Genomic DNA, 12,172 nt, shown 5'->3' with positions numbered 1-12,172 from the left:
CCATTTCTCCTGCATCCAACACATCAACTACAAAAACTGACTGTTCACTTGCTGCCTAATATATCCCACCCCTTGACAGGTGCCATTGTAACAAGGTAATCAATGTTATTCACTTCACCTGTCAGTGGTCATAATGTTTTGGCTGATCGGGGTATATGCAAAGACAGACACAAATCAGGCAGCGTCTCCCACATGGAATATATTCACGTTTGATGATAACACACAGCTAGGTGGTGGTGAGTGGAACGGTGGAGAGAGAGCTTCTAAAGGATCTGAAGATAGAGACAAAGTGCTGGAGTAAGTCAGTGGGTCGGGCAGCATCTCTGGGGAAAAAAGGATGGATTTCTCAAGCTAAAATTCAGATAACTTGCTTTTCCTGTTCGTTTGAGTAGTGGGCGGCTCTACTGTAGATTATCCATCTGTAATATTACCTCAGCCTTTCTCTCCAAACACTGCCTGGTCTGCTAGACTGTTCCAACGTCTCCTCGCTGCCTCACCACGGACTTGTACCCTTCAGTCTTTACACATTCCTGTTTGCTGTCTCTCTCTTTAACTGTCCTCGTTAAAGTATCAAGTGAAGGGCTTTGTGGAATCACCTCACCTCGCCCTGTGGCACAGCGGGCAAAGCCGCTTCATCACAACACCAGAGACCCGGGTTCGGTCCGGACCTCGGGTGCTGTCTGTGTGGAGTTTGCACGTTGCATGTGATCGCGTGGGTTTTCTCCGGGTGATCCGGTTTCCTGCCACATCCGAAAGACGTGCGGGTTTGTAGGTTAATTGGCTTCTGTAAATTGCCCCTTGTTTCTCATTTCGACACAAGGAACTCCAGACGTTGATTTACAAAACAAAGTGCTGTAGTAACTCTGGGTCGGGCAGCACCCCTGAAGAATGTGTAAAGTGAGCCTTATCCATGTTTTCCAAAGATGCTGCCTAACCCACTGAGTTACTACAGCTCTTTGTGCCTTTTGCTCCCTCGTTTTTCCAGTTCGTCAAGCTGAAACAAAACTCCCTTTGTCTTTCCACAGAAGCATTGCAACCTTCTGAACATTATCAGCATTTTCTGCTCCTGTTTTATATTGATGGTTTCCAAATAAACTGGTGTGCCAAATGGAAATCTCTGACTCCATTACAATCTTCCACCATTTTAAAGATTTATATTAAGTGACCACTTAGACTTCTTGAGAAAAGAGAACCAGTCTATTTATTTCCCATTTCCTGGAAGGTACACCCTTTATTCACTCTAATTCTATTTCCTGTTTTTCTGACGAGCAGATAATCCTCATTCTGTGTGGGAAGGAACTGCAGATGCTGGTTTAAACCGAAGACAAGACACAAAATGCTGGAGTAACTCGGCGGGTCAAACAGCATCTCCGGAGAAAAGGAATAGGTAACGTATCTACGGGTCCCTTCAGTTTTGAAGAAGGGTCTCGACCCGAAACGTCACCTATGTCAGAATGTTAACATAACTCCCAACATCTAGCCTCTTTTCACCTTAAAAGTAAAACCTGCTCGTTGCATTCCGTATGGCATTGCTAACAATGGCACTAGCTCGCAGTGGTTCGTCTATTTTATGGTTTGAAATCTCCCAAGTCTGTCCAGGCACTAAGACCAACCATATAACCAACAGGTTGGCCCAGTAATTCAGCGTGGCAGAGTCCCACAGTTCACGTAGAGCCACAGGGGTTAGGACCGAAGGTACAGTGGTAACATGGAGTTTCACGACTGCAACACACACACACACACATTCTGTTACAGTCTGAAGAAGTGGGTTTCAACCCAAAACGCCTCCCATTCCTTCTCTCGAGATGCTGTCTGTCCTCACACTCCAGCATCTTGTGTCCATCTTCTGTTACAGTCACCTCTCCAGAGGATTTGAGGGGATTTATTTTTACACACACACACACACAGAGTGCCTGGTATTTGAAACACTGTCAGAATAGGCAGGGGTCAGACACAATCGCTATCTTTAAGAACCATTTAGACAGGCATGTGAACGATAGGCACGGAACGGTGGGCCGAAGAGCCTGTTTCCACGCTGTATCTTTCCATGAAACAACGAGGGTGGGGGTTGCATTGAAACTTGTTTCAGGGATGACGTACTCCAAAGACGTACGGGTATGTAGGTTAATTTGACTGGGTAAATGTAAACAATTGTCCCTAGTGTGTGTAGGATAGTGTTAATGTGCGGGGATCGCTGGGCGGCGCGGACTTGGTGGGCCGAAAAGGCCTGTTTCCGCGCTGTGTATATATATATATGATATGATGAAGAAGCAGGCTGGAGGGAGAACATCATCCCCTCATTGCCCCAGAGGAGCGAGACATTTACGATAGAGAGGAGAAATGAGCTCCTGTAGATTTGGGATGGCAGAGTGTTGCAGAAGTAGAGTTGCTGCCTTACAGCGCCAGAGACGCACCCGAATGGAATAGGTAACGTTTCGGCTCCCTTCAGTTTTGAAGAAGGGTCTCCACCCGAAACGTCACCTATGTCAGAATGTTAACATAACTCAAGAGATGTTCCCGATGTTGGGGAAGTCCAGAACAAGGGGTCACAGTTTAAGGATAAGGGGAGGAAGTCTTTTAGGACCGAGATGAGAACTTTTTTTTCACAGAGTGGTGAATCTGTGGAATTCTCTGCCACAGAGGGTAGTTGAGGCCAGTTCATTGGCTATATTTAAGAGGGAGTTAGATGTGGCCCTTGTGGCTAAAGGGATCAGGGGGTATGGAGAGAAGGCCGGTACAGGATACTGAGTTGCATGATCAGCCATGATCATATTGAATGGCGGTGCGGGCTCGAAGGGCCGAATGGCCTACTCCTGCACCTATTTTCTATGAGACCTGGGTTCAATCTTGACCGCCCCCTCCCCTGACATCAGTCTGAAGAATGGTCTCGACCCGAGAAGTCACCCATTCCTTCTCTCCCTAGATGCTGCCTGACCCGTTGAGTTACTCCAGCATTGTGTGTCTGCCCTTGATGAAGGGTGGGCAGGTGAGAAGGGCTGAATGGCCTCACCCCGAGGGGTGACACCTGCGCCCCTTCACCTCCCCTCTCTCCATCCGGAGACATATCTGCGACAAATAAAAGTGGGACACGCCATTCATTACATACAATTTAAATTTAATGTTCTGGGTAAGTACTGAACGCAAACGTTGTTCCCAGAGGTCGCGTTGGCGAGGGGCCCCTTGAGTAGCGGGGGAGCCCGCAGGCCCTTGCTGACAGAGGGGGGTGGGGGCGCTGGACGGGGGCTGTGTGGGGCAGGGTGGCCTTTTGGCTTCACACCCTCCGGCCCAGTCCCACCCCGGCTGCCCCCACACCAAGTCCCAGCAGCGATGGCCAGTCGCCCTTCCCGGGGGTCACATGTAACAAACTCCGACCGAGGAATGAGATGGATCACTCCCCTGAGCCACCAGTGCCGCCTCTCCCTCCTCCCGACGACCCCCCAGCAGCCACACAACCTGCCGGCGTCCAGTGGGCATTGTGGTGGGAGATGAAGGGGGGTCGGGGCAGGGCCGGTGTTGGGTGGAGGGGGGAGCGAGTAGGGCAGCGTGAGGGGAGTTTGTGCCAGGCAGCCGGTCGTGAGGGTGGGTGGGCAGGTCCACCCTTGGGCGGGCAGGGCCACCCTTGGGGCAAGTTGTGCCACCAGGGGCGAGCAGGTAGGTTCACCTGTGGCAGGCAATGGCACCTGGGGCGAGTAATGCCACCATGTGCTGCCTCCTGACCGTCACTCTCCGCCTCAGTGCTTGGCAGTGGCAGTGTCCATGTCCGTGTCCGCCGGAGGGGAGAGCCCAGGCTATTGCCCGGCTCCGGCTTGGTCAGTGGTTTGGCCCTTCAGTGCAAGCCCACCACGGCGGCAGCCACCCAGGGGCTCCAGGATCTACCGCCTCACCCTCACCCCCACCCCAACACAGTTTCACAGAAACCTCAGGCTGGAAGACATCTCACGGGCAAAAACAGACGCGCACAGCCAGAAACATTTTCAAGTAGTCCTTCAACGATCAGTGTCCAGTGTGTGCAGCAGGCAGGCAGGACGAGAGGCCGGGGGCACCAGATCCTCGTTAGTTCATCTCGGTTTACCTGGACCAAGGCCCGGGGTTTGTGCAGCCCGGCGATGCTCTGTGACCCAGACATCACCACCAGCAGCAGAGTCCCGGCCCAGTGGCGAGTGTGTCCGTGCTGCCTGTCCCCAGTCCACCACTCCCCCTACATGCAAGCGTCTCCTCTCCCCACACACACAACTCCCCACCTCTCCCAAAACGCCCCACCTCTTCTCTCCTCGCGTCTCCGCCACCTATCCTCTCCCCATTCATCTCCATCATCTCTCCCAGGTCTTCTCCACCTCTCTCTTCTCCTCTCCCCTCCCGCAACTCCTACCTCTCTCCCCACATATAACCCCCCCTCTACCCTCAGGCCGCCACTCCACGGTACAGACGAGGCTGAGACCGTTGAAAGGTCTAAGTTGGAGTGGAGTTCCAACGTCCAGTTGGAGTGAGTGAACCGAGGCAAGCTGCCTGACTGATGCCCAGTTGCTCCAGGGACGGCTGGACGGGGGTGGCCGCAGCGGGCCGGGGGTGGGACTGCTCTGCTGGGTGAAGGGGGTCCCAGGGTTAGGCCACATGCCGCGGGCATGCCAGGCTCACACTCGCACCCTCTCGTTGTGCCCGAGGTGGGCACACAATGATGGAGTAACTCAGCGGGCCAGGCAGCGTCTCAGGAGAGAAGGAATGGGTGGCGTTTCGGGTCGAGACCCTTCTCCAGACTGATTCAACAGACATCATTCCCTGACATCAGTCTGAAGAAGGGTCTCGACCCGAAACGTCACCCATTCCTTCTCTCCAGAGATGCTGCCTGACCCGCTGAGTTACTCCAGCATTTTGTGGCCGCAGCGGGCCGGGGGTGGGACTGCTCTGCTGGGTGAAGGGGGGTGACCTCCACTCTCTTATTGTGCTCAATCACACCCACTTCCCACACTTCTCCCCCCCCCCCCCAGAATTCCCACCTCGTCCCATGCACTCCTTGTCTCTCCCCGCTCTCACGACCCCCAACACCTGCCTCTGCATGCCCCTCGACCACTCGGCAGCGGGAAGGAGCAGCGTTCAAGTGTGGACGTTCATCGTACCTGTCCCTGAGTTGCTGACCCAAACCCATCTCCTGCCCCCGCCCCCCCCCCCTATCTTCTACCATCCTCACCGCCCACTGGCCTTAAGGACGACCTTGGCTGAATCACATTTTGTACAGAAAGTGCTTGGGCCAAAGAATGCTACATTCAGACTGGGTCCGAGTTCCCTGCATCTCCCCCCCCTCCTCTCCCTCCCCACCGCTCTCCAGTAGAGACCCCCTCACTGACAACGCGGAGGGAACCACACACACACACACACCTCACTCACAGGACCATGTGGACGAAGAATGAACTTCGAACGTGGAAGTCAACCTGAAGCGGAACCGAGAGAGATGGAGGGAGAGAGAGAGACAGAGGGAGGGAGGGAGGGGAGAGAAGGGGAGAGAGATAAAGAGAGAGGGGAGAGAAGGAGCGAAAGGGAGAGAGAGAGAAAGAGGGAGAGAGTGAGGGCGAGGGAGTGGGAGAGAGGGATATATATATATATAGAGAGAGGGGGAGAGAGGGATATATATATATAGAGAGAGGGAGGGGGAGAGAGAGGGCGAGGGAGACAGAAGGAGGGGGAGAGAGAGGGATATATATATAGAGATAGAGAAAGAGAGAGGGAGGGGGAGAGAGGGATATATATATATATATATATATAGAGAGAGAGAGAGGAGAGACAGAGGGAGGGGGAGAGAGAGGGATATATATATAGAGATAGAGAAAGAGAGAGGGAGGGGGAGAGAGGGATATATATATATATATATATATATAGAGAGAGAGAGAGAGAGAGAGGAGAGACAGAGGGAGGGGGAGAGAGAGAGGGAAAAAACAAGAGAGAAAACAGCTTGGCCCAAACGGGAGGCCGGGAATGTGAAGGTTGGTGAGAAAGTGCGGGTGCAGGGTGCCCTACAGGGTACAGGGGAGCAGGTGGAAGTGCCCAGCCTCCCCAGGCCCCAGGTAGTGGCGAGGTGCGGGCCAGTAGACGATGCACAGTGGCCCTGAGGCTGAGCCTGCAGTGTTGCGTTGGCTGGTGGCGGCTCTATGTGATGCCGCCGGTCTGGTTGTACGTGTCCACAGCCTCCAGCCCCAGCCCTTCCTTGCCCTCCAGGTAGGGGTTCTCCAGCAGGTACCTGTACCTGTCGTAGTTCTGCAGCAGGTACCTGGGGGCGTACATGTGCTCCTTGGGGTCTGCGGGGGGGTACTCCTGCTCCGTGCCGTCGAACCAGCCCCCAGTCTGGATCAGCTGTCGGATGTAGCGGAGGTCCCTCTTCTCCTGGTAGTTGCCCCAGCGGGGGAAGTCCCCGTTCTGTGCGGACAGCAGCTTGAAGCGGATGCCCTCTGGTTGGAAACACCAGGAGCAGTGCCAGCCGGCCAGGTGTAGTGGGCTGCCCAGGGACCAGGGCACTAGGATGTGCCCAGTGGTGTTCTCGTACTGTCTGAAGTTGGGCATCAGGTAGTACTCTCTACGCCTGAGCTTGATGCCGTCCCCACGGTACACAGCGAACAGCATGGCCACTGTGCAGCCCGACACCACCTCCAGGCTGCCCGGCTGCTTCCAGAAGAAGCCGTACAGGGACTTGCGGAGGTGGAAGGCGAGGGGCTCGGTCCAGCCGTCGAACAGCTTGAGGAACAGCACCCCGTCCCGGGCCGGGATCTCGTCGGCGTCGCCGATCAGGAAGACGTCGTCGTCCCTCAGGTTGGAGATGCGGCCCATGCCGTCCCGGGTCAGGAAGGTGCGGAGGTAGTCGTCGGCGATCCATCCGTCCTGCCTCCCCCCGCTGGGGAAGTGGTCGAGGAAGACGTACAGCACGGTGGAGGCCAGGCGGCGGTCGAACGTCCCGTTCAGCAACATCTCGGCGAACAGCAGAGGCTTGGGGTCCCCATAGGCGGTGAAGTTGGACTCGCACACGATGAACACGTCCACCACCCCTCGCAGCTCGGCGAAGCGGACCGACAGCAGGTCGAACTCGTGGTTGACGTTGATGGCGTTGATCACACGGCGGGGCACGGCCCGGGGACTCAGGCGCTCCTTGGTCGGCAGGTTGGAGTGCTGCACCATGGCGGGCACCCCACAGTGTGGGCCGTGCCAACCCGGTAGGCATGGACAACCAACCCACCTGCGCCTCTGCCGCCCCTCCCCACCTGCACCCATCCCTACCCCTACACCTGCACCCATCCCCATACCCCCACCCACAACCTCACCCACCCTGTGTGTCAGCGGCTTATCCCGGCCGCCTCGCACCCCCCCCTCCACCCCCCCCGCACCCACCCCCCTGGTCCCCTGCTTGAAGCAGACTGCCCCGGCCTTGGTGCGGATGAAGTACTCCGTCTCGTCGTCCTTCAGCTCGAACTGTGCCCGGTGCAGGTGGGGCCAGCCCCCGGCTTGGTGGCCGCCCGGAGACGCCCGGCCGGCGCTCGCACCATCGTCCCCATCCTGCTCCTCCTGCCCCGGCTTCCAGAAGAGGTGCGAGTCGACGAAGATGGACCTGAGCGACGGGCTGAAGGCCGACAGCTCCCGGGAGAAGGTGATGTACGACAGCGCCTTGAGGAAGTGCAGGAAGGAGATCAGGCACAGTCCCGCCATGCACAACATCAGGACCACACGGTGTCTCCGCATCTTCATCCTGCAGGGAGGCAAGCACAAAACAGCAGTGAATTCACCAGGTTAATTCCCAGAATGGCAGGACTGACATATGTTGAAAGACTGGAGCGACTAGGCTTGTATACACTGGAATTTAGAAGGATGAGAGGGGATCTTATCGAAACGTATAAGATAATTAAGGGGTTGGACACGTTAGAGGCAGGAAACATGTTCCCAATGTTGGGGGAGTCCAGAACCAGGGGCCACAGTTGAAGAATAAGTGGTAGGCCATTTAGGACTGAGATGAGGAAAAACTTTTTCAGCCAGAGAGTTGTGAATCTGTGGAATTCTCTGCCTCAGAAGGCAGTGGAGGCCAATTCTCTGAATGCATTCAAGAGAGAGCTAGATAGAGCTCTTAAGGATAGCGGAGTCAGGGGGTATGGGGAGAAGGTAGGAACGGGGTACTGATTGAGAATGATCAGCCATGATCACATTGAATGGCGGTGCTGGCTCGAAGGGCCGAATGGCCTCCTCCTGCACCTATTGTCTCTTGCCTATTGAAATCAATACACGCCTCAAGATACACGTCTACCTACGCGGTGTACTTCACAAGGCCCTGTGCCATCTACTAACTTCCAACAGTACGAGAGTCTAGGACTAGAGGCCACAGCCTCAGAATTAAAGGACATCCTCTTAGGAAGGAGATGAGGTGACATTTCTTTAGTCAGTGTAAGAAAACAACTGCAGATGCTGGTACAAATCGAAGGTATTTGTTTCACAAAATGCTGGAGTAACTCAGCGGGTCAGGTAGCATCTCAGGAGAGAAGGAATGGGTGATGTTACGGGTCTTCAGTCTGAAGAAGGGTCTCGACCCGAAACGTCACCCATTCCTTCTCTCCTGAGATGCTGCCTGACCCGCTGAGTTACTCCAGCATTTTGTGAAATAAAAGGCATAAATAGAATTGCAGAGCATGGAGGAGTGGGCCCCACGAGGGCGATGCAAACTTTTAAAACATGGAAGGGTACTTAGGAAAAATACAAAGTGATGGAGGAACACAAAGTGCAGATAAGGCAGCATCTCTGGAAGAGATGGGTAGGTCATGTTTTGGGTTGGGACCCTTCTTTAGAAATCAAACCATTCTGTAGATGGGTCCTGACCCAAAACATCACCCGTCACTCCTTCACTGGGAGTCACTCCTCATGTTTAGTGGCTGGCCCGTCGCTCAACTGAAACTGAAACGGAACTGAACTGAAACTTCCACGGATGCTGCCAGATCTGCTGGGTTCCTCCAACACTGTGTTTTCACTCAAGATTTCGGTGTCTGCTGTTCTTTGTTCCTCCAGAGCACTTAAGAAAGTGGTTGCGATTGCTCACATTATTCTGGGCTTTATCAACAGAGGACTAGAAAGGAGGGGAGTCATTCTGAACGCACTGATCTCACCTCCACGCTTAATTCAGGTCACCACATTGCAGGCAAAATGTGCAGGGAGGATAGGGTTGCCAACTTCCTCACTCCCAAATACGGGACAAGGTGACGTCACCGCCCCCGCGCCCCACGTGACCTCACTCAGCCAGCGGCCACGTGCTCCCGCTCCACCAATGGTGGCCGCCATTGGTGGAGCGGGAGCACGTGGCCGCTGGCTGGGTGAGGTCACGTGGGGCGGTGACGTCACCCTTTGTCCCTTATTTGGGAGCGAGGAAGTTGGCAACCCTACTAATACGGGCCAAGGGGGGGGGCGGTCCCGTACGGGACAACCCAATTTAGCCCAAAATACGGGATGTCACGGCTGATACGGGACAGCTGGCAATCCTAAGGAAGGACCTGCAGATGCCGGTTTATAGTAGTAGCTCAGCGGGTCGGGCAGCATCTCTGGAGAAAGGGAATAGGTGATGTTATGGGTCTTCAGACTGAAAGATAGAGAAGGCCAGAACAATACAGGGCCGACAACAGATGTCCTCAGGAAGGGAGTTCACAATGGCCCACTCGTTAGCTGGGGGATATGTGCTAAAGACAGAGTCACAAGGATGGGACTCTACCCTTCCTGAGGTCAGCTGCTGCCAGACCAGCATACCCTCGCCCCTGCCCCATCACTGCTGGGGTCTTGAAGAAGCACGCGGACAAGACCGCCGTGTCCCAGCAACATGGAGCGTTTACCAGTCAGAGAGGTGTGAATCTGTGGAATTCTCTGCCTCAGAAGGCAGTGGAGGCCAATTCTCTGAATGCATTCAAGAGAGAGCTAGATAGAGCTCTTAAGGATAGCGGAGTCAGGGGGGTATGGGGAGAAGGCAGGAACGGGGTACTGATTGAGAATGATCAGCCATGATCACATTGAATGGCGGTGCTGGCTCGAAGGGCCGAATGGCTTCTTCCTGCACCTATTGTCTATTGTGAATGGAGTGATGGAATTGTAGTGTGCAGAAAGTTTAATGGGGCTCTGCAGGGCAACCCCAAGGTCTTCCACCCATCAGTATTCCTTGGCACCATCCCAATCTCTGTTTACGCCCGTACCTCCGTTTGCCTTCCCAAAACGCATGGAAGGAGAACTGAAACGTTGGGGAGATGTTGGAGATGGGTCCAAGTGAATTTGAGTGCAGGATGGAAATTAGTCGTGAAGTTAATGAAGTCCCTGAGTTCTGCACGGGTGCAAGACTGCCTCGATGCAGTCGTCAATGCAGCAGGGATAGAGTTTGGGGACAGGGCCAGTATACGCCGGGAACAGGGATTGTTCGACGTACCCTACAAAGAGGCAGGCATAGCTGGGGCCCATTGAAATGCTGGGGAGATGTTCCAAGTGAAGAGGTCTGAAGAAGGGTCTCGACCCGAAACGTCACCCATTCCTTCTCTCCCGAGATGCTGCCTGACCCGCTGAGTGACTACAGCATTTTGCGTCTGTGGTCCAAGTAAATTTGAGTGCAGGATGGAAATTAGTAGTGAATTTAATGAAGTTAATTCATCTCAAAATCAATCACCTTGCAATTGTCAGGATTAAATTCCTCATCCTCCCAATACTCTTCCCAAGTTTCCACTTGATGTATATCGTGCTTAACCTCAGACAGCTTTCCTTGCCTTCTAGTTTAAAGATACAGTTTAGAGATACAGCGCGGAAACACGCCCTTCGGCCCACCGGGTCCGCGCCGACCAGCGATCCCCGCATATTAACACTATCCTACACCCTCTAGGGACAATTTTTACATTTACCAAGCCAATTTACCTACAAACCTGCACGTCTTTGGAGTGTGGGAGGAAACCGAAGATCTCGGAGAAAACCCACGCAGGTCACGGGGAGAACGTACAAACTCCGTACAGACGGCGCCCGTAGTCAGGATCAAACCTGAGTGTCCGGCGCTGCATTCGCTGCAAGGCAGCAACTCTACCGCTGCGCCACCGTGATCTACAACACAGCCAACTTTCATATCACCAAAAGACTTACTAGTCATGCCTTCTATGTTCACATCCAAGTTATTAATATACATCACAAGTTAAACTTTGAAATTTAATCCTGGTAAATGGAAAGTAAATACAATTCAAAGCTGTGAAGTGCAAGGTGAAGAAGCACTTTTGAGAACTAACAAGGGAAGGACACACACAATCAGTGATAGGGTTCTGGATAGAATTGAGGAGACTCAGTGTACACATCCATTGATCTCCAAAGGATAAGATGATGATGGCAGTATTTAAAATATTAGTTCAGTTTACAGCGTGCAAACAGGCCCTTCGGCCCACCGAGGCCGCGCCGACCAGCGATCCCCGCACACTAACACTATCCAACACACACTAGGAGCAATGTACAAGTACACCAAGCCAATTAGGCTACAATAGATAGACACAAAATGCTGGAGAAACTCAGCGGGACAATCAGCATCTATGGAGAGAAGGAATGGGTGACGTTTCAGGTCAAGATTCTCCTTTGAAGAACTGAAACGTCACCCATTCCTTCTCTCCAGAGATGCTGCCTGTCCGGTTGAGTTACTCCAGCATTTTGTGTCCAACTTCGGGCATAGGTGGTGGTAGAAGTACAACTAATAAAGGAGGAGATCAGTGCAATGATGAGGAACAATCTTCGTGTTGAAATCTAAGGCACAATGGGAATCACGGGTTGAGTTTACTGCAGTTCCTTCCTACACAATTCGCCTTTACCTGTACGCCTTTGAAGTGTAGGAGGAAACCCATGTAGGTCATGGGGAGAACATATAAACTCCATACAGACAAGCACCCACTGTAGGTAGGATCAAACTCGGGTCTCTGGCACAGCAACTTAGTTTAGTTTAGATTAATTTAGTTTAGAGATACAGCGCAGAAACAGGCCCTTCGGCCCACCGGGTCCACGCCGACCAGCGATTCCCACACATTAACACTATCCTACACACACTAGGGACAATTTTTTTACATTTATACCAAGCCATTTAACCTACAAACCCTGTACGTTTTTGGAGTGTGGGAGGAAACCGAAGATCTCGGAGAAAACCCACGCAGGTCACGGGGAGAACGTA

The 12,172-nt window shown here is 53.5% G+C and overlaps 1 protein-coding gene across 5 annotated transcripts in view; it reads right to left on the bottom strand.

Annotated features, from left to right (window-relative positions):
• Window positions 1-4,781: 4,781 nt before the first annotated feature.
• Window positions 4,782-12,172, bottom strand: part of LOC144611439 (beta-1,4-mannosyl-glycoprotein 4-beta-N-acetylglucosaminyltransferase-like) — an 85,524-nt gene continuing 78,133 nt past the window's right edge. For 4 of the 5 annotated variants that reach the window (XM_078430528.1, XM_078430529.1, XM_078430527.1 and 1 more), the window contains exon 2: window positions 4,782-7,723. In XM_078430528.1, coding sequence (XP_078286654.1) covers window positions 6,139-7,722 — 1,584 coding nt within the window. In that variant the 5' untranslated portion in view covers window position 7,723 and the 3' untranslated portion in view covers window positions 4,782-6,138. Of the gene's footprint in view, window positions 7,724-10,417; window positions 10,572-12,172 lie in introns of all 5 variants that reach the window. The other variant, XM_078430526.1, reaches the window with a different exon arrangement.

This window comes from Rhinoraja longicauda, chromosome 40 (genome assembly GCF_053455715.1).
Source record: "Rhinoraja longicauda isolate Sanriku21f chromosome 40, sRhiLon1.1, whole genome shotgun sequence".
NCBI classification, from domain to species: domain Eukaryota; kingdom Metazoa; phylum Chordata; class Chondrichthyes; order Rajiformes; family Arhynchobatidae; genus Rhinoraja; species Rhinoraja longicauda.
This window is presented reverse-complemented; position numbering and strand designations above follow the sequence as displayed.